At 44.8% G+C, this 22,731-nt stretch overlaps 1 protein-coding gene across 1 annotated transcript; it reads right to left on the bottom strand.

The window, feature by feature from the left end:
- Window positions 1-6,578: 6,578 nt before the first annotated feature.
- Window positions 6,579-11,830, bottom strand: LOC119003300 (zinc finger protein 705A-like). Its single transcript, XM_037069563.1, is given in 5 exon segments — window positions 6,579-8,001; window positions 8,497-8,579; window positions 9,267-9,383; window positions 10,090-10,216; window positions 11,819-11,830. Coding segments are annotated over 5 exon segments (837 nt in total). The 3' UTR covers window positions 6,579-7,503.
- Between the last annotated feature and the right edge of the window lie 10,901 nt (window positions 11,831-22,731).

The following is a 22,731-nucleotide window of genomic DNA, read 5'->3' as shown; positions in this document are numbered from 1 at the left end:
CTTTGTCCATGGTCCTGGCTTCATGCCACATAGTCCAGGTTGTGGTCTCAACCCTCAGGCACAGACCAAGCACCCAGGCATCAACTCACCAAGCATGGGGCAGGCTTCAGCTCACAGTTCTGAGCAGGACTCCATAGTCAGCTTCAAGGCACCTGGCAAGAGGGCTGTACAGAGCCCTGTGCAGACTTGCCAGAACCTACCAAAAAAGCCCAAAATCGGCCCCTTCCTGCCCCCCCAGAAGAGTACCCAGAGGGCAGACTCAGGATGTGTCCAGCCAGGCCTTCCTCCACCAAGTTCTGCAGCACTCACACCTACACTGGCACCTCAGGCTCCCAGGAAGACACCTGCCCGGGGACAAAGTGTTGACCTGCAGCCTCCACGCAAGGGACCTCTCATCAGCACTGTCTACCCCTGCCTTGTGTCCCAGCACCCTCCAGGTCCCCAGAAGACCTACCAGCCCCTCAGAATGGTCTTGAGAAGGTTAAAGAGAGGCCAGTGGAGCTCCAGGCTTCTGTCCCCTTCCTCGGTGCTGCCTGCTGAGGAGCCCGCCCCTGCTGCTGAGAGCCCTCCCTCCCCAGGGATGTCAGAGGGACCCTGTGCCCGAATCCTTTGGAGTGTCCTGTATGAGGACCTGCAGGCCTTTTCGTCCCCTGAAGGCAGTGATGGCCAGTGAGATGCTAGTGTCCGAGACGTGTCCTCCATCCTGGGAGACCTGGAGGTGACTGTTGAACCAGGGAGGGGAAGTCACCGGGAGAAGGTGTTTCTGGGGAACCACTCCCCTGCTGTGCTGCATGGACAACTGGTGGAAACCAGATTATGTTTGGGGGGCACACACGTGTAAACACTACACTTTTAAATCACGTAGGTTAAGTGATATCTCTGAGAGAATCTGTTTATTAACTCCTATAGCTCAGAGGATATTGCTAATGGTATTTTATATTATGTGAAGTTAATTTTGTAAATTTAAGTTGATGCGTAGGAAATTAAACCAGTTTGGAAAAGTAGCTTTTGCACTGTACTGTAAATAGGAAGCTAGGTAATGCATTTGTGTGAGGTTGGCACCTGCCTCCCTTTGGGGACACTGGGCAGAGGCCTGGGGACAGCACTGCAGGTTTGACACAGTGCCTGTCTGAGTGGAGACTGTTCCCTTGGTGGAGTTTTTCCGTGGAAAGCAGGATGGGCACCTTCTGCTGACTTTGTACCTTTGTTTATGAAGTGTTGTAATAAGCTCTGTTTACCAGTCCCTTCCATTTCTAATAAATTGTACGAAATACATGTGGTGGGTGGTCTTCATTTTTTGAGCATTTCTGGCCATTTTAATAGCAGTGTTTTTTTCTCACAGCTGATTTCACTGAGAAGCAAGGTGAGTCTGGTAGGACAGATTGCCTCCTACACGTGCAGAACCTCTGGCTCACCCAGCTGGACTGCATTAGTTTGCGAATATTCAAGATATGCTTGGGCCATTTTGATTATGGTTACTCTCCCTTATGATTTTGATCATCACCCTTTTGCCATGGGAAATGGTGGTGTCATCAGTCACACAGCGTCATATCCTCTCTATTCTGGCAAGGGTACCCATGTCATTATAGACAAAATACACACAGCAGGTGTTAGGAGAGACATTGGTGTCTTTTCTGAGGTTAATTTTCTCTTTCCATGTCCCCTTTGGGACAGGGACTCTCTTAGGCTTGTTGAGGAGACTGGAGTAGCATGTCCTCCCCTTCTCTCATCAAAGGGAAATAAAGGGAAACACTGTGCAGCTTCTATTGAAGACACGTGCAGGCCTGTAAGCCCAAGAGCAAACCTTCTCTGATACACCTGTGGCCTAGTGATCTGAGCCTACTCAGTGCCTGGGCATGCCCGGACCCAGCCCTGGGGGAGGAGGACCCTCCACAATCCATGGCAAGGTGAGGAAGTAGAGCCTGAAGGTAGCACCCAGAGACTGTCTCTGTAGGTGACTCTGCCTGGTTCCTCGTGAGTATTTTCCTTTGCTACCGAGAAAGACTTTCTTTATCGGGAGCATCTCTACGAGTTTCTTTTTTCGCTTAGTCGTCCAGCATTCTCAGCAGACTTGGTTTACAGAGGAATCGCTTATTGGGTTGATTCCTATAGAAATTATAAATCCTAGCATGGTGTGGATCCCGGGTGTTTCTGACGGGCTTTCTGCGGGAGGACCCTGTGTGGACAGATGGCCAGGAGGGTGGGTGTCCGAAGTCTGGACTGGGATGTCATTCTACCACACTGTTGGGAGGGTGGTGTTCCAATCGGGAGGGTGTTCTATCCCAGGGTCAAGAGAAGTTCATCCCAGGTGCAGAAATGTGTTGGATCCAGGCCAGAAGGATGTTCAATTCTAACCAAAAGTGTGTAGATTTCAGGGTTTGAATGGTGTTGAGACCCTGGCTCAGGAGGGTGTTCAGAGAAGCAGGGGCTGATTTCAGACCTAGGGCCAATGAACAGTAGGTTCCCATGTACAGCAAAAGGAGAACCTGAGCATGGGGAGTGATTTTGTGGACAGGCTATGAGGAGGAACCTTGTGAAGGGGTCATCTCTGGTCATAGACCTGCCAGGTGACATATGGAGGGAAATCCTGGTTCTGGTGTTTCTCTCTTAAGACAAGAATGTTTAGTCATTTGCCATTCAGGAACAGGCAGAGCTAAATTTAAACTCGAGCTCTGTCAATTTCCAGCCATGCGAGTTTGTCATAAGCTAAGCTTCCTGAACCTAGTGAACATCGCTTGTTAAATGTGCACCTGTCCCATAAAGGCAGGGTGATTGTAGGTATTAAATGCAAGATACATGTGTCAGCATACGTGTGCAAATACCGCTTACTGAGTGTCAATTAATACTAGAAGATTTTTTCTTGCTTTCCAGGCCCCCAAAGTGTTTTAATCATATCCTTCTTTTCACACATTATCGGTGTTTTTTTATGCAGTGTATTTCATAATAAACATTGTTTTAGCTAGTACTTTAGGGCTGACAAATTCTTTCATATACTGAAATTATGAAGTGCAGATAGTCCTTTTGACAAAAAATAACTAGAACTCCAGACAGCATTTCAGTGATAATACATGATTTATCAAACTCTAACCTAATATCAGTAATATAAGGCAGGATATATCAATAGTACTTCATAGTTTGACATTATTAAGTATTACTTTTAATCATTGTTTTCATATGAATAAAGTATATTCTTTGTAGTTTATAATTACTACCTAACTCTGTAGTGCTCGTATAGGCAGTTTATACAAGTAATACTAATGGAATTGAACTTTATCATGGGAATATTTTATTGTAACCTACAGTTAGTGTTTTAATTAATTACTGTAACAATTTTGTAATCATTTTCTCATTTAAAGCCACTTCTGCTTTTATGTCAGATGTTTTAGCACAGGTCAGTTCTATCAGGACCCTCTCAGTGGCCTTTCTGTCAACGTCCAGGCATGACCACTGCCCACTGTCATCAGAGACTGTTCTAACACCCGGGGTGCTGCCTTGGTGCCCCAGGGAGACATGCAACTTTTTTTCACCTCAATCTTATCTGATGCCCAACATTTTGATTTAAAAAAATTTTAAACTGTGAAAATTCCTTGCTCTAGGGTACATAGTGGTGAAAATGTTGTTGAGTGGGGTATCTGAGATTTTCCTGCCTATGTTCTCCTCCAGGACTCGGATAGTGTCATGACTTATGTCTTTTATCCACCTTCAATTTATTTTTGTGTGTGGTGGAGGTTGGTGATCAAGTTTCTTTTTTTTTTTTTCGCTTGTAGCTGGCTAGATATCCCAACAGCATTTGTTGAGGAGGCTACTTTTGCTCCATTTTATGCTTCTGTCCACTTTGTCAAATATTAATTGACCATAGAAACTTGGGTTTATTTCGGGGCTCTCTGTTCTGTTCCATTGGTCTATGTCTGCTCTTATACCATACCCGTCTGCTTTGATTCCAGTGGCCTTGTAATACTGTTTGATATCAGGTGTTGTGATTCCTCCTGCTTTGTTCTTCTTTCTCAAAATCGCTGTGGCTATTGGGGGTTGTTTATGGTTGCATAGAAATTGTTGAGATGTGTTTTCTGTATCTGTGAAATGTGTCTTTGGTACTTAAATAGGGATTGTGTTGAATCTATAAATTGCTTTGGGTAGTATGGACATTTTGATGATGTTAATTCTTCCAATCCATGAACATGGCACATGTTTCCATTTGTTTGTGTCTTCCTTAGTTTCTTTCTTCAGTGTTGTGTAGTTTTCTGAGTACAGGTGTTTTGCCTTCTTGCCTAGGTTTATTCCTAGATACTTTATTTTTCTTCTTGCTATATCAAATGGGATTTTTTTCTGATTTATGTTTTCGATATTTCATTGTTGGTGTTCAAAGATGCCTTTGATTTCTAAGTATTGACTTTGTATCCTGCTATTTTGCCCCTAAAGCAAGGGACAGAAACGAAAGAATAAACAAATGGGATCTTATCAAAATAAAAAGCACTGCATGGCTTAGGAAAACAGCATTAAAATGCAAAGACAACCAACTCTATAGGAAAACATATTTGCCAATGATACCTCAGACAGTGGTTTGGTCTGCAAAATATATAAAGAACTCACATGACTCCACTCTAGGAAAACAAACAACCCAATTAAAAATGGTCAAAAGACCTGAACAGACTCCTCTCCAAGGAGGACATAGAGAGGGCCAAGAGACATAGGAAAAGATGCTCAGCATCACTAGCCATCAGAGAAACTGAAATTAAAACCACAGTGAGATACCACTTCACACCAGTGAGAATGGCCATCATAAACAAATCAACAAGCAAGTGTTGGAGAGGGTGTGGAGAAAAGGGAATTGTAGTACACTGTTGGTGAGAACACAGACAGGTGCACCCACTGTGGAAAACAGTATAGAATGTCCTCAGAAAACTAAAAATGAAAGTACTTTTTGACCTGGCAATTCCTCTGCTGGAATGATGTCCTAAGAACCCTGAAAGACCAATCCAAAAGAACCTATGCACCCCAATGTTCATAGCAGCACAATTTACCATAGACAAGTGCTGCAAGCAACCTAAGTGCCCATCAGTAAATGAGTGGATGAAAAAACGGTGGTACATTGACACAATGGAATACTACTTAGCAGAAAGAAAGAATGAGCTCCTACCTTTTGCAACAGCGTGGATGGAACCAAAAGGTAGTTTGCTAAGTGAAATAAGCCATGTGGTAAAAGACAAATGCCATATGATCTCACCTCAAAGTAGAACCTAATGAACAAAACAAATAATCAAGCAAAACAGAACCAGAGACATTGAATTTAAGCACAAACTGAGAGTAACCAGAGGGAAGGTGGGAGAAGGACAGAGGAGAGGGAATGGGTAAAGGGTTTTCAGGAAGAGTTATGAAGGACACATGGGCAAAACCAAGGAGGGAGGGAGTGGTGGGGGGAAATGCAGAGAACTGTACTTGAACAATAAATAAAAAATAAAAGCACAAATCTCTAAGAATATTTTCTCCATTCAATATAGGAGAAATCAGTACAGACATCTATATACTTTTCAGAGCTCACCCATATGCATGTAATTCATCTTCAGGATCTAATGAATAAAGTAATAGATTGGAGTTTGAAAGTTAGTGGTGATATTCATGACTAAGAGGTTGCCTGCCCACATGGAAAAGATGGGGAAAGGGTGAGGCCTTTGTCCTTTTAGTTCAGGCTGACAGTCACAGACCTGTGGCTGGGTTATGGGTGCCAGGACAGGAGGCCACTGAGTGATGTTTGGGGAAAACTCACATGAAGGCATTCTCTGTGGGTTGGCCACACCAGAACGAGTTTGAGACAGTTCTAGATGTCACTCAACATCTTGAATATTTAAAGGTAAGAATCTCCCAGTCTCACACATGACTTGTGGACGAAATTGTCCAAAGACTTGAGGACCCACTCTTATTTGGGAGACTCTGTGTGGAAATGTGAGGCAATGGAACATGCTAGGGGTAGAAAACCTGGTTCCCATGCATCATCTCAGGACACAGGTAGGTGACAGGTGCACAGTAATGAAAACAATACATGATGAGACTTTAGACAATCTATTCTAACTAGGTGATTATTAAATATTCTTAGCGCGCCATTGTGTCAACTAGCATCCGGGAAAGGGTGGTATCCCCTACCCCCCACCCCCCGTGATATCTACTGCAATGGTCAGGAAGGCTGGGGCTGCTGCTGGGAAGAGGAGACAGCTGCCTCCCAATCAGGGCCCTGAGGTGGCTGCACCTCTTAAAGGAACCCATCTCCATGGCCTTATGCTGCCAGGTCGGGTGAAGGTCCCTGGTGTCACCACCAGATCACAGTTGGAGACATCTGTTGATTGTGAGCTGTGAGAAGAAGGCAAGTGTCAGAGAGACAGGCACACATCAGGGGGTATGGGCTTTAACCCACAATCACAACTGCATAAGGGATCTACAGCTTCACCAGCATAGGTTTTACAGTGGCAGGTTTCGTTGTATAATATTCACAAGGAATAATCTGTGGAAAAAGTTGATTCCCTTGCAAAAGTTGCCACTTAATATTTCCAGATCACTCTATCTCACATCCAGTTACCAATCTTCCCAAAGAATAGCTATTTTTCTCAAAATTCCAAAGTATCTGATAAATAGTAGGTCAAGAGAAAGTCTTAGAAGGTTTATGTGTTCACTAGACTTGAGTTTTCTATAATGCAGTGTAGCTGAAGGCCTGTCCACTCTTCTTTGAGGACGGCTCCTTCTCAGCATGAGAACTGTAATGCCAAGTGGGAATGAATGGTCACTGAAGATGCCCCTTCTTCATGACACTGAGTGATTTGTGTAGCCTGAGTCCTCACATGTTTCCACCAAATCGCTGCTCAAGGATAGATGACTGGTATTCCTCCAGAGGCCTGAGCCTTGCACACCCTGTTTTAGGGGTCACTGCATCCAAGTTTTCCTGTGTGCACCATGTGTGGGGTTTGGCTGAGTACCTGTTTACAGCAACAACAGACCTAAGGGTCTTACCAAGTGAGGTTTGCTCATGTTGTTAAAGCACAAATTACAAATGAAAGCATCCCCACATTGACTAGAGACCAAGGTGTTCTTCCTTGTGTGGGTTCTCTAGTGTCAAGTTTAGAGTTGTTGCTGCAGACTTCTGCATTCCTTGTATTTCCAGTGTGAGCTCTCCTATGGCCATTGGGTCACACCACTGGCTGAAGGTTGTGCCACAGAAATGCCATGCAACTGGATCCTCCCCACATGTATCTGCAGATGTCAGGTGAGTAGGGGTATCTGCAGGATCTTCCACCTGGACTACAGACAGGGTTGGTGCAACTCATGAGCCCTCAAGAGTGTGTAAACATTAAAGCTACGACTGAAGCTCTTCCACATTCATGGCCCTTGTAAACCCATGTCATCTCACATCTGAATATTTGCTGAGGGCATTCATGATCTCCCCACTGTGGATTCCTTCATGCCTCCTTAGGGCTGAGCACTGACTGAAGGCTCAGGGGGTCTGGGCTCACACAGATGTCATCCATACAGTTTTTCACCAGTGTGAGTTCTCTCATGCCGTCGAAGGGCAGAGCACTTACTGAAGGCTTTCCCACACTGACTGCACGCATATGGCTGTTCCCCAGTGTGCGTTCTCTCATGCTGTCTGAGGTTTGAGGACTGGCTGAAGGCTTTCCCTCAGAGATGACATTTGTACGGCTTCTCTCCAGTGTGTGTGAGACTGTGCTTCTGAAGGTCAGAGCTTTGGATGAAGGCATTTCCACAGAGGTGGCACTCGTATGGCCTCTCTCCAGTGTGAGTCATCTCGTGCCATCTGAGGCTAGAGCAGTTGCTGAAGGTTTTCCCACAGAGATGGCACTCATATGATTTACCCCTGGTGTGCATTTGCTTGTGTGGGTTAAGGCAGGACTCCTCTCTGAGGGAGGTTTGACACTGTTTGCTGATACATGGTCTCTTTTCCATGTCATTGAACAGGTGTTGAGGCAGTGTGGAGCTGTGAGGGAAATCTCCCAAATCCTCATATTAATTGGGATCCTCAGGAGTGTGAGATTTCTGCTTTGGGGAAGGAGATGAAAGAATGTTAATGGTTTTCCCACAGACATTCAAACATGCACTTCTATACATTTGAGTACTAAACTAATCTTTCTGTGACAGTATGCAATTAAAATCTTTCCAACATTACTTTCACACCCTTGCTGTATTACTCTCCTCCACTTACAAAGATTTTCTGTTCTGTAGCATACCAGCTGCAGAGCTTATAGAGGGGGAAACATTCAGCATGTTTCAAGTCTAGGCATACAAGCAATACTCATGCGCTTGTCTTTTTACCAAGCTCTCAGGTGACAGTTTGGTGCTTAGATTTAGGTTTTCACTAAATTCAAACTACCTAAAATGTTTTGCTCCAAAGAAGCTCAACCCCAAATTAACAGGAGTCTGGCTGCTATGCTCACTACAGACATCCCATCGCGGGGACTGTCTCCTGGGTGACTGGGTCATGCTTGTAACACTCACCAGGGGAATGACTGTCCACATGTCCTTTCTGCTGCCATGTGGTGTGGCTGTTGTCTCTTGTTTTTTAATGGCACTTTCCATGCCTAAATAATTAAAAATATCAGAATGGCATTAGGGGAATGAAAATGTTGAAGAGCACCCGTCCACGCCAGTATGTCTCAGAAACTGGCATTTTGATGGGGAAAAGAAAGCAGAAATGAACACATTCCAGGGTACTGACAATTAGTGAATATTCAGGGGATTCAAATAAGAAACAAGTAAAATGGAGATGAGATGCTGGGTTGGTAAAGAGAGGGAACCCCTCAGAGGGAGGATCAAGACAAGAGTTATTAGCTCTGGCTGGTGTAGCTCAGTGGATTGAGTATGGGCCTGTGAAGCAGAGGGCAGCCTGTTCAATGCCCAGTCAGGGAACATGCCTGGGTTGTGGGCCAGGTCCCCAGTAGGGGACACATGAGAGGCAACCACACATTAATGTCTCTCTCCTTCCCTTCCCCTTTCTCTAAAAATAAATAAAATAAATTTTTAAAAAAGATAAGAGTTATTATGTGAAAGTTTAACTTCAACTAGCACGTGAAAATCCTTAACCCTAAAGCCAATGGCAGGAGGACACGTGAGTTCTGATTGATATGTGCATGAAATAATACAACATCTGAAGAAATGTTGCTTTGTTGTCTTTCATCTACATTTGGAAAATATCACTCACTTCCCAAGACCTTCCCCTCATATTCCAGGACGCAGTCCATCACTGAGCAGGCATCTGCTCCTCTAGCGCAGTGACCCCTGCTGCTCACCTGCACCCTGGCTTGGGAGAAATCTAAGCCCTTCCCTCCACAGCACTTCCCCTTGCTCCAGCTGGAAAACCGCCTCTAATTGGCAATGCTGATATCCTGCTGATGGAAGAAAGGCACATGGATTTTAAGATCTGTGCCAATAAAAGTGCACTATCATCAAGGCCAGGCCAGGCGACTGCAGAAGAATAAGAACCTTGGAGATCACCCCAGGCAATGCCACCTTGAACAGAGAAAACAGTGATGGCCCCCCAGAGCCCAGGAGGAAATCCAGGTCATGGCTCTGGATGTCCATGCCCATATTCATGGATGGACTGTGAAAGCCTTGTCTCTTCCACAAAGGAGGAAGCGAATGTCTCCACGGGGGGGGGGGGGGGGGGGGGGGGGGTGGGNGGGGGGGGGAGGAGAATGCTGTTTTCAAACTGATGTGGATGCACAGAAGCCCCACAAGAATGGTCAAGTCCTGTTACTTTTACTACTCTGGTCTCAAGCCTCATCAGAGTGACTAGACAGAATAATTATTTAGAAAACATGTGTTCATAAAGACTCGTTGCTTTTCCAGCTCTTTTCTGAGTGTTAGAGACCGAGGAGTAAGAGAGACACCACACTGCCATCAAGATTGTGTTCCAGTGGGTGGATGAACTAGACGTGAGTAAATGAAAAGAGACGAGCTACGAGGTCCATGGGAGAACGAGGGCAGAGAGTAGAGTGGGCTGTGGAAGCTGATCCAGACACCTGTGATTGAAAGCAAGGTGAGTGACTGAGTACATTCCCACCTACTCAGACACACACATGCAAGATTCACCCAGGGAGACCAAGTGACTGATGTTCTCCAGCATCACGTCTCTGAAGAGCTTCCTCTGGGACGTGTCCAGCAGGGCCCACTCCTCCTGGGTGAAGTCTACAGCCACATCTTCAAATGTCACTGATTCCTAGAACACCACGGACATCCTGACTTAGGACAGTCCCCGCCAACTTCCGAAGCAGGAAGATAAGGTGACAACACTGAGGAAGGGGCCAAGGAGATGGGTACACAGAAAGATCCAGCTGAGTGTGGATTCCAACACTTCATTCTTAGTGCTGGGCTGGCACCTGCCTTTCAGGTACATCATGGAGGTACACAGTCTGAATGAACGAACTTTTATTAAAAGGGAACAGCATACCAAGTATGGTATAACATAACCTGCAAATTTCCCCAAACTGATCTTTATAACTTCCAGACACATGATTATAATAATTGCCATGTAAAATTCATAGCTCAAACTCTCTTCCAGATTAACATCAAGTAACTTTACTGAATTTTAAACTGAACTCTGGTTCCATCATTCCTCTAGATGAACCCCACACTCCTGGTCCCCAAAAGGGTTTAATCACTTGTTATGAGTGTTGAAAGATCCAGTCAACAAATATGGGAAGTTCATCTCCCTAACTACACATGTATTAAATACAAGCCATTAGTCCATCACCCACCAAAGTGTCCGAGGCCCCTGGCATGGTCTCCAGCACTCATCAGGATGGGAAGGTTCATTCAGAACTCGGCACCCTTGCAACTCTACAGGACTCAGGTGGGCATAACAAACAAGTGGAGGGATGGTTCAGCAGCACAGGCCGGACCCTCTGAGAGGCTGTGCTGAAGGACAGTCCCAGCTGACTGTCCTGTGGGATGAGGCCCCCACGCTCGACTTTTTGGGGACCTCAAACAGCAGTTATCACTGCCTCCTCTGTGGCTTGATCTTGTCTCTGTGCTCAAGGATACAGGAAGTCTTTTGGTTGGTCTCAGCCTGTCTAGGTCTTCAAAAATTTCCAGAGGGTCTTAAATTTTACTCTGCTCCACTCCCTGTCCTGCATGTGCAGCCACAATTAAAGAAATAATACTCCTTGTACATGAATTCCGGGTCCTGAGTATGAAAAATGGTTAAGTACAGAAGGCAAATGTATGACTGGGGACAAGAATGATAAGGAGGATTTTAGCTATCTTTCCAAGGAGTTTCCAAATGTTCATATATATTCCATCAGAACCTTATATTAAAAATTGGAAAAAATAACCAAATGATTCCTCGTGCTTTCCCTGGCCTTCCACTTGGCACAGCCCTCACCAAGGACCGGTAACACTGAGGGACCGGCCCCACCTGAGGGAACCTCAGCTTCCCTACTGGACGGCAATGCTCCGCTGCTCGCTCCACTCCTCGCTCCCCTCTGCCCGCCACAGCCCTCAAAGCAGGGTAGCCCACAGCATGACTAATGACGGCATCATTTCCCAAGGAGGCTGTGGGCTGAATTAGAAAACAGAACTTTTCTCAGATCTTCTGTAAATATACAACCGGCAGGAGTAAAATAGTTCCCACTAGGAAGACCGCCAGTAGCCAGGGCACTCCCGACCCACCGCAACCTCCTCCAAGTGCTGGAGAAAGCTCATGGGAACTCAGGTCTCCGAGTGCCTCCTGGTGCTGAGGCCCCTGGTGCCTGCAGGTGAAAGCTGCCCTCTGCTGCCAGCCATGCTGTGATCGAAGCAGGAGGCAGCATTCCCTGCTCACCAGGGGCTGCATGGTCGGTAAGCTGGCTACCAGGTGTAGTTCTCTGGGTTCTCACTCACAGACGGTCCAAACACTAAGCAGGCAAGGCTGGGGACAGAGAGAGAAGCCATGAGACCCCAGAGTTGTGTCAATTTGCGGTCCCACCCATCACAAAGCCCCAGGGTTTGCCTGGCTGGGACTCCCCACCTCACAAAAAACATGCAGTGTGCTCTATGTGGAATGCACGAAGGACTCTCTTCCTCCCCCAGGGCCAAGAGAAAGAAGAATATGACAACAGCTGATAATAAAACACACAGAAATACAGAAACCTATGGGGGGTTGCTGGGGGATGGAGGGACTGAGCAAAAAAGAAACAAGAGAAAGAAGTCATGAGCATGAACAACAGTATGAGCACAGGGGTGAGGGAGGTGGGTGGAGGTAGAAGAGTGTGTGGGAGGATAAATGGTGAAGAAAAAACTGAACTAAATTATAAAGAATATGGGTAGTATGAGTTGGTATGTTAATTAGGCCACGACATGCATCCTCATTCAATTCCCTCCCTGATTTCCAAGCACAGCGTTCCCTGACTCACTCCATATGTAGGCTTTGGTTTCCACCTGCAGGTAAACACTGTGGAATTTCTCAGGTGACATTATTCTTGCCTTTTGTACCAGCAGGGATTCTCCAGCCACCATGGAGCCCTCTGGACCCCTCACCTGTTTCTCCTCTACAGTTCCCCATGGGCCTGGATACCAAGCAATTAAGAACCTACTTTATAACGGAGTTCATCCATTCGGTGTCTTATTCCATTTGGTGGGATGAAAGGCACCCATTCCCCAGTTAGGTCCTTCTACTCCCAGCATCAGAAAGGAGCAGGAGAACACACGTGAGTTGCAGAGTTGCTGTCGTGTACTGCCTCAGCATTGTAGGTCAAGGGTGTCCAGACTTTACAGAATGGCTAAGACTCTAGTCGACACTTCTCACATTTTCCAAGCCCAGATTCCCAAGCCCACTTTTTATATCCTCGACTTGGAAAAGTAAACAGGGCACTGGCAAAGCCGATTTTCCATCCGAAAAAAACTGCAACTTTTTTCACAAACAACTTCATGCAAGGCTCTCTAGCTATGCTGAACTTTGAGGCTAAAAAGGCTCCTTTTAAGGTGGATCTCAGGTTGCAAAACTTTACACAGCATTGGAGAAACCTCTCTACCATCCGAATACCCAGAAACTTATTCCCCAAACACCTTCCTGGAAAGGAGGCCTACTTTTGTCCTACCTCCCAAGCAATCGTTTTTTCTTCTTAGGTGGATCTGGGCCTGGAAAAGTGTTCCAGTTTTCTAAGTGTAGTTTTCCAAGCCCAGTTTTGTTATTCTAGACTTGGAAAATTGCACGGGGCAATGGAGAAACCTATTGACTATCCAAAAAACCTCCAACGCATTCCACAAGCACCTTCTCCCAGGGCTCTCTTCTTTTTAGTTAACTCCAAGACTAGGAAGGCTTCTTTCGAGGTGGGTTTCAGCTAAGAAAAGGTGAAAAAACACTGCAAAAGCCTATTGACCTCGGAAGAACCTGAAACCCATTCTACAACCAGTCCTCAGTAAGGCTGCCTAGTTTTCTCCTAACTCTCAAGATAAAAATTCTTCTTCTTTGGTGGATTTGCATTTGAAAAATGAGACTAGGAGATCTGTTCCATTTTTTCAAGCCTAGTTGACCAATTTCATTTTTTCCCTAACTTTTGAGAAGTTAACAGGGCCCCGGAGAACCATTGTTTCCCTTGGAATACGGTGTAACGCATTCCACAAACAACTTCTCTAAAGGCTCTATAGCTCCTTCTTAACTCCCAGGCTAGGAATACTTCTTCACAGGTAGATTTCAGCTTGAGAAATGTGACAAAGCACTGAAGAAACAAACGTATTTACCCACCAAAGAACCTGAAAACCATTCCACAACCACCTTCTCGGCAAGCCTGCCTAGTTTTCTACTAAATCTCATGGTAGAAATTCTTCTTCCTTGTCGAATTTGTTCTTCAAAAATGAGACTAGGAAAATTCTTCCACTTTTCTAAGCCTAGTTTTCTAATCCCAGTTTTGTTCTTCTAGACTTGGAAGAGTTTATAGGGCAGGGAATAACCCTAGTTACCCTCAATACGATGCAACCCATTCCACAAACACCTGCTCTCAAGATTTTCTAGTTCCTTCTTAACTCCCACGCTAGGAATGCTTCTCCTGACGTGGATTTCGGCTTGAAAAATGTGACAAAGCACTGAAGAAACCTGTTTACCCACCAAAGAACCTAAAACCCATTCGACAACCACCTTCTTGACAAGGCTCCCTAGTTTTCTCTTAACTCTCAAGCGAGAAATACCTCTTCTTAGGTGCATCTGGGCTTGGAGACTGGGCTTGGAAACCTGTCAGTATCCCCTGGCCAGTGTTCCAAGAACAGTTTTTATTTTGCAAGAGTAAACTGGGCACTGGAAAAGCTGATTTTCCATTCGAAAAAACTGCAACTTTTTCCACAAACAACTTCTCGCAAGACTCTCTAGTTTTTACTGAACTTCGAGTCTAAAAAGGCTCTGTTTGAGATGGATCTCAGGTTGGAAAACTTTATACAGCACTGGAGAAACCTCACTACCATCCCAAGACACTGAGACCCATTCTCCAAAGACTTCTCAGAAAGGCGGCCTACCTTTCTCCTACTTCCCAAACAATGATTTTATCTTCTTAGGTCGATCGGTGCCTGGAAAACTTTTCCCAGTTTCTCAGAGTAGTTTTCCAAGCTCATTTTGCTATCGTAGACTTGGAAATTTCACAGGGCAATGGAGAAGCCTATTGACAACTCGAATAATTTCCAACGCATTGCACAAACACCTTCTTCCAGGGCTCTCTACTTTTTACTTAACTCCAAGACTAGAAAGGCTTCTTTTGAGGTGGATTTCAGCTTAGAAAAGGTGACAAAACACTGCAGAAGCCTATTGACCTCAGAAGAACCTGAAACCCGTTCTACAACCACTCCTCTGAAAGGCTGCCTAGTTTTCTACTAACTCTCAGGCTAGAAGTTCTTCTACTTTGGTGGATCTGAGCTTAGAAAACGAGACTAGGAAAATTGTTCCAGTTTGCTAAGCCTAGTTTTCCCATCTCAGTTTTGCTTTTCTAGACTTTTAAGAGTTAACAGGGCACTAAATAACCCTCGTTACCCTCAGAATACAGTGCAAGGCATTTTCACAAACAGCTTCTCACAAGTCTCTCTAATTTCTTCTTACCTACCATGCTAGAAATGTTTCTTCTGAGGTGTATTTCAGCTAGAAAAATGTGACAAAGCACTGAAGAACCTGTTTACCCACAGAAGAACCTGAAACCCATTCCATAGCCTCCACTCAGCAAGGCTGCCTAGTTTTCTCTTAACTCTCAAGTGAGAAATACCTCTTCTTAGGTGGATCTGGGCTTGGAAAACTGGGCAAGGCAAACACTTCCAGTTTTCTAAACCCTGTTTTCTAAGCCCAGTTTTTATTTTCTTGACTTGGAAATGTTAACAGGACACTGGGGAAGCCATTTGTCCATCTGAAAGTGTGGCAATTTTTTTCACAAACAACCTCCCGCAAACCTCTGTAGTTTTGCTGAAGGCTAAAACGGCTTCATTTTAGGTGGATCTCAGGTTGGAAAACTTTACACAACACCAGAGAAACCTCTCTACTATCCGAAGAACCAGAAACCCACTCCCCCAACATTTTCTCCAAAAGTCTGCCTACTTTTCTCCTACCACCGAAGCAATAATTTTTTCATCTTAGGTGGATCTGGGCCTGGAAAAGTGTTCCATGTTTTTAAGCATGGTTTTCCGTGCTCAATTTTGTTATTCTAGACTTAAAGAATTGAACAGGGCAATGTAGAAGCCTTTGACTACCTGAAAAACTTTCAACGCATTCCACAAACACCTTCTCCCAGTGCTCTCTACTTTTTACTTAACTCCAGGACTAGGAAGGCTTCTTTCCAGGTGAATTTCATCTTAGAAAAGGAGACAAGACACTGCAGAAGCATATTTACCATGGAAGAACCTGAAACCCATTCTACAACCACTCCTCGGCAAGGCTGCTTAGTTTTCTACTAACTCTCACGCTAGAAATTCTCCTACTTCAGTGGATCTGAGCTTGGAAAACAAAACTAGAAAAACTGGTCCAGTTTTCCAAACCTAGTTTTCCAATTACATTTTTTTTCTAGGCTTGGAAGATTTAACAGGGCACTGGAGAACCCTAGTTACCCTCAGAATACGGTGCAACCCTTTCCACAAACACCTTCTCTCTGTGCTCTCTAATTTCTTCTCAAGTCCCTGGCTAGGAATTCTTCTTCCGATGTGATTTCAGCTTGAAAAATTTGACAAAGCACTGAAGAATCCTGTTTACCCACAGAAGAACCTGAAACCCGTTTCACAACAACGTCCTCAGCAAGGCTGCCTAGTTTTCTCGTAACTCCCATGTGAGAAATACCTCTTCTTAGGTGTATCTGGACTTAGAAACTGGGCTTGGAAAACTCTTCCAGTTTTCCAACCCTAGATTTCCAAGCCCAGTTTTTATTTTCTCAACTTTGCCCACCTCCCTCCCATTGCTGCCTCCCAGTTTTAGTTATTGTCCATGTGTCCTTTATACTTTTTCATGTGAGTCCATCCCCTTTTCTCCTATGATTCTCTCCCCTCTCTTTTCTGAACCCTGTCAGCATGTTCCTTATTCGAGTATCATTGGCCATATTTTGCTTGCTTGTTCGTTTTTTGGTTTAGATTCCTGTTAATGGTGATGTCACATGGTATTTGTCTTTCACCGCCTGGCTTCTTTCGCTCAGCACAATGCTTTCCATAATACAACAGGGCACCAGAGAAGCCTATTTACCATTGAAAAAAATTGCACCTTTGTCCAAAAATATGATCCTTCAAGGCTCTTTAGTTTTTACTGAAGTTTGAGTCTACAAATGCTGGGTTTGAGGTGGATCTAGGGCTGGAAAACTTTACACAGCACTAGAGAAGCCTCCTTAGCACCCAAAGATCCTGAAACCCATTCCACAAACATCTTCTTGGCAAGGCTGCCTATTTTCCTCTTAACTCCCAAGTGAGAAATTTTTCTTCTTAGGTGGATTTGGGCTTGGGAAACTGTTCCAGTTTTCTAAGTTCAGTTTTCCAAGCCAGGTTCTGTTATTCTAGTCTTGGAGAATTTAACAGGGCACTTGGGCAGCCAATTTACTATCCAAAAAACCTGCAACCCATTCCACAAACACCTTTTCCCAGGGCTCCCTAGTGTTTACTTAACTCCCAGGCTAGGAAGGCTTCTTCCGAGATGGATTTCAGCTTGAAAATTGTGACAAAGCACTCGAGAAACCTATTTATCCACAGAAGAACCTTAAACCAATTCCACAACCACGTTCTTGGCAAGGCTGCCTAGTTTTCTCTTAACTCTCAAGTGAGAAATTCTTCTTCTTAGCTGGATCTGGGCTGGGATAACTAGGCCTGGAAAAGTGTTCCAGTATTCCAAGCCTAGCTTTTATTTTCTCGACTTGGAATATTTATTTATTTATTTATTTAGTTAGTTAGTTAGTTAGTTTAAAGATTTTATTTATTTATCTTTAGAGGGGAAGGGAAGGAGAGAGGGAGGGAAATATCAATGTATGGTTGCCTCTGCCAGGGACACACAATGTATCGTGTGTCTCCTGCCAGGAACTGGCCTGCAACCCAGGCATGTGCCCTGACTGGGAATCGAACTGCAGTCCTTTGGTTCGCAGGCCCGCGCTCAATCCACTGAGCTACACCAGCCAGGGAATCGACTTGGAATATTTAACAGAGCACTGGAGAAGCCTATTTACACACCGGAAAAACTGCAACTTTTTCCACAAACATGTTCCTGCAAGACTCTCTAGTTTTTACTGAAGTTCAAGGCTAGGAAGGCTTCTTCCAATGTGGATTTCGGCTTGAAAATGTGACAAAGCACTGGGGAAACCTATTTACCCACCAAAGAACCTGAAACCCATTCCACAACCACCTTCTTGGCAAGGCTGCCTAGTTTTCTCTTAACTCTCAAGCGAGAAATTGTCCTTCTCAGGTGGATCTAGCCTTGGAAAATTAGGCTAGGGAAACTGTTACAGTTTTTTAAGCCTCGTTTTTCAAGCCCAGTTTTGTTTTTCTAGACTTGGACGAGTTAACTGGAGAAGCCTATTTACTATCTGAAAAACAGGCAACCCATTCCATAAAAACCTTCTCCCAGGGCTCTCTAGTGTTTACTTAAATCCCAAGCTAGGAATGCTTCTTCTGAAGTGAATTTTGGCTCCAAAAGTATGACAAGCACTGGAGAAACCTATTTACCCTCAGAAGGACCTAAAATCCATTCCAAAACCATCTTCTCTGCAAGGCTGCCTAGTTTTCTCTTAACTCTCAAGCGAGAAATTCTCCTTCTGAGCTGGATCTGGTCATGGATAACTAGACTTGGAGAACTGTTGCAGTTCTCGAAGTCTAGTTTTACAAGTCCAGTTCTGTTTTTTCTAGACTGGGAACAATTGAGACGACAACGGAGAAGCCTATTCACCATTCGAAAATGTTGCAATGCATTCCACAAACAACTTCTCGCAAGGCTCTCTAGTTTTTACTTAACTCCCAGGCTATTAAGGCTCCTTTTCAGGTGGATCTCGGCCTGGAAAACCTACCACAGCACTGGAGAAGTCTATTTACAGTGCGAAGAATCTGAAACCCACTCCACCAACTACTTCTCAGGAAGGTTGCCTAAATTTCTCTTAACTCTCAAGTGAGAAATTCTTCTGAGGTGGATCTGGGCTTGGATAACTAGACTTGGAGAACATTTCCAGTATTCCAAATCTAGTTTTCCAAGTCCAGTTATTTTTTTTTAGACTGGGAACATTTAGAAAGGCAATGGAGAAGCCTATTAACCATCTGAAAATACTGCAACCCATTCCACAAACAACTTCTCACAAGGCTCTCTAGTTTTTACTTAATTCCCAGGCTAGAAAGGCATCTTTTGAGGTGGATCTTGGCTTGGAAATCTTAACACAGCACTGAAGAAGCTTGTTTACAATGAGAAATGTCTAAAACCCATTCCACCAACACCTTCTCAGCAAGGCTACCTAGATTTTTCTTATCTCCCAAGCTAGAAATTCTCCTTCTGAGGTGGATCTGGGCTTGGAAAACTAGGCTTGGAAATCTTTTCCAGTTTCCCAAGTGCAGTTTTCCAAGCCCAGTTTTGTTTTCCTAGACTGGGAAAATTTAACACAGCAATGGAGAAACCTATTCACCATAGGAAAATCCTGCATCCCATTCCACAAACAACTTCTCACACGGTTGTCTAGTTTTTACTTAACTCCCAGGCTAAGAAGGCTCCTTTTGAGGTGGATCTCACCTTGGATAGCTTAACGCAGCACTGGAGAAGCACTGTTTACAATGCAAAAACTCTGAAACCCATTCCACCAAGGACTTCTCAGCAAGGCTGCCTAGATTTCTCTCAACTCCCAAGGGAAAAATTGTCCTTCTGATGTCGATCTGGACTTGGAAAACTAGACTTGGAAACTGTATTTGCTTTCCAAGCCTAGTTCTCCAAGCCCAGTTTTGTTTTTCTAACTTTGAAAAGTTAACATGGCAATGGAGAAGCCTATTCACCATCTAAAAATCTTCCATCCCATTCCACAAGCAACTTCTCCAAATGCTCTCTAGTTTTTACTTGACTCCCAGGTGAGTAAGGCTCCTTAAGAGGTGAATCTCGCCTTGGAAAGCTTAACGCAGCACTAGAGAAGCCAATTTACAATGCTAAAATTCTGAAACCCATTCCACCAACACCTTGTCAGCAAGGCTGCCTAGATTTCTCTTATCTCCCAAGTGAGAAATTCTCCTGAGGTGGATCTGGGCTTGAAAAAAAACTTGCAAAACTGTATTTGTATTCCAAGCCTAGTTCTCCAAGCCCAGTTTTATTTTTCTAGACTTTGAAAATTTAACATGCCAATGGAGAAGCCTAATCACCATCTGAAATCCTGCAACCAATTCCTGAAATAATTTCTCACAAAGTGTTTAGTTTTTCATTAACTCCCAAGCAAGGAAGGCTCCTTTTGACATGGATCTCAGGTTGGAAAACTGAACACAGCACTGAAGAAGCCTGTTTACAATGCAAAACATCTGAAACCCATTCCACCAAGACCTTCTCATCAAGGCTGCCTAGATTTCTCTTAAATCCCAAGCGAGAACTTCTCCTTCTGAAGTGGATTAGGGTTTGAAAAGCCAGACATGCAAAACTGTTGTAGTTTTCCAAATCTAGTTTTCCAAGCCCTGTTTTGTTATTCTAGACTGGCAAAATTTCACATGGCAATGGAGAAGCCTATTCACCATCCAAAAATCTTGCAACCCATTCCACAAAACCTTCTTCCAAGGCTGTCTAGTTTTTCTTAACTCCCAGGCCAGGAAGGCCCCTTCCAAGGTGGGGAAGGCTCCTTCTGAGGTGGATCTCGGCTAAGAAAACTTAACACTGCACTGGAGAAGCCCATTTAGCATCTGAAGAACCTGAAACCCATTCCACAAACACCTTCCCAGTAACGCTGCCTAGTTTCCTCTTACCTCCCAAACGAGAAATTCTCCTTCTTAGGTGGATCTTGGAATAAATAGACCTGGAAAACCTTTCCCATTTTCCAAGTCTAGTTTTCCAAGCCCAGTTTTCTTTTTCTAGACAACTGAATGTTTTCTTTTAGTTCAGTTTTTCTACCACTGAAACTAATCAACGTTGTATACAAATTGACCTGTGTTGAAAAGATACAACAAATAAATTTTTATAAAAGTAAATTCAAAACCTCTGATCAAAAAGAAATCTGTATGTGAAACCTTATGGTGCTTTACTCATAGACTCCCCAGTCACAAGTAGCTACACCCCTGTGTCTGGACATCCATCACGGCTGTTCCTACGAGTTGCCCCCGCTGCGTGCTGCAATGACATCCTCCAAAAAGGGGCCTGTTTTGGAAAGAAAGTTTTAATTCCGAGTATGACTGTAATGATGTCACGTTTTGGAAAAGGCACTTTAGAGTAGTGTGGACATGTGTTGTGCACCGGTGTTTGCAGGACAAGAATGGACTCTGGGAACACAGTGTATTTCTTTGAGAGCAATGGAATTCTTCTACGTGACAGTGTTAATGGCACCCATTGACACCATGGCTTTGTCATACTCATAGAAAACTTTATAGCACAATGACAGAACCTTAATGTGTGCACATGAAATGTAATGTAGAAAGTTGAGGATCCCATGGTGGAATTTTTAACTCAGTCTTAATGAAGCGACTCTTACTTATAATGACATACAAGCACTTTAAGTTGGGTAAGTGGTGACTGATTATACACTTTTAATAAAAACTTTTCCAAGTAATTTAACATTTTTTCTAGATAGTTCTGCATGTTGGCCCTTTTTACTCTTAGAGAAATGCCACAAACAACATGATTTGACAAGGTCCCAGGCAACGTTTGACTGTGAGCTTGAGGACAGGCTCTCAGGAGGGATCGCTGCTCACAGTGTGTGGGGAACAAGGGTCTCCTGCAGGTGAGATAATGACAGACAATGAGGCACACAGAGTCACACACTAGGGATGGGCAGGGAGCTTTCTCCCCACAACTGCCCTGGCCCTAGAGAAAAGGGGCCCTTTCTCCTCAGTTCTCCTGGGTACCCACCGGGAAGGAGACCTCTAACACCCAGGGAGGAAGGAACACATGTCCTGAACAGAAGGGGACACTCCTGGGGTCGTTCACTGCTCTGGACTTGATAGTGGCCTAAGAGTTTGTGTTACAGACACCACTGCAGTCCTGACCATTGAACAGTCACAAGGGAGCTGAAGACAGACGCAACCAGAGAACTCTGAGTAGAGCATTCAATGTCCTGAGGTGATGTGGAGGCCACTAGAGGTGACTCCTGGCCTGGACCTAAGGCTGGGTTCAGTGGACAGAGAGCCCTGGGATGTAGAGTTTTTCTCTGATGGGTTCTGGGCAGCATATCACACAATGCTGTGCCTGACCTTGGACACTAGAGGGCGCTTGGGTGTTTTTATAAAGGACCAGGGGTGATTTGAGCTGTTAACAACCTCCTGGCTCTGCCTAGTGTCCTCTGTCCTGGGCTAAGAGCTGTGCCTTCCCTCACCCATGGGCTTCACACAGCCCCACCCTGCAAACACCCATGGCCTCCTCAGGGAGAGGCACCTGGTTTGGGCCCAGGAAGGAAAATGTAGCATGTTTTGGGGAGGGGATGCCTCATTTGCATGAGTGGGTCCTCCCTCAGAGTGTGAAGAGGGGAAGGGAGAGGTTTGGGGGATGCTCTGCTTCAGCTTTGGGGCCACAGAAGGCAGGACTCAGGGATGCTTTGCATGATGGCCTGGCCCCTTTTCTTGCTCACCCTCCTGCTCACTGCACAGGTAACTGGATAAGGGGACAGGGGAAGGGTGTTGGGTAGATGGGTTCCTCCTCTTGTCTCTAGACTCCTGATCACCATCTCTCTGTGTCTCCCTCTTCCAGAATCCTGGGCCCAGTCGGTGCTTACTCAGCCGCACTCAGTGTCTGGGAATCCAGGTCAAGGGGTTACAATCTCTTGCACTGGAAGCCTCTCCAACATCACGGGTAATTATGTGCAGTGGTCCCAACACTGTTTTCCAGGAAAACACCCTAAAATTGTCATCTATAATACTAACAGTCAACCCTCAGGGATCCCTGTTGGATGGTCTGGCTCCAAGTCTGGGAATTCAGCCACCTTGACCATCATTGGGCTCCAGGCTGAAGGCAAAGCAAATTATTACTTCTCAGCATGGGACAATACCCTCAAGCTCACTGCAAGCCCATTGGGAATTGAGACAAGAACCCCTGTGTCATCTGTGAGGTGGGTGAACACTGCAGCAACTGCTGCTCAGCCTCAGCCTGTGCCCTGTGACTTCTGCTCATTCTCT

This window comes from Sturnira hondurensis, unplaced genomic scaffold (genome assembly GCF_014824575.4).
Source record: "Sturnira hondurensis isolate 20B ecotype Veracruz unplaced genomic scaffold, ASM1482457v3 Scaffold0018588, whole genome shotgun sequence".
NCBI lineage: Eukaryota > Metazoa > Chordata > Mammalia > Chiroptera > Phyllostomidae > Sturnira > Sturnira hondurensis.
This window is presented reverse-complemented; position numbering and strand designations above follow the sequence as displayed.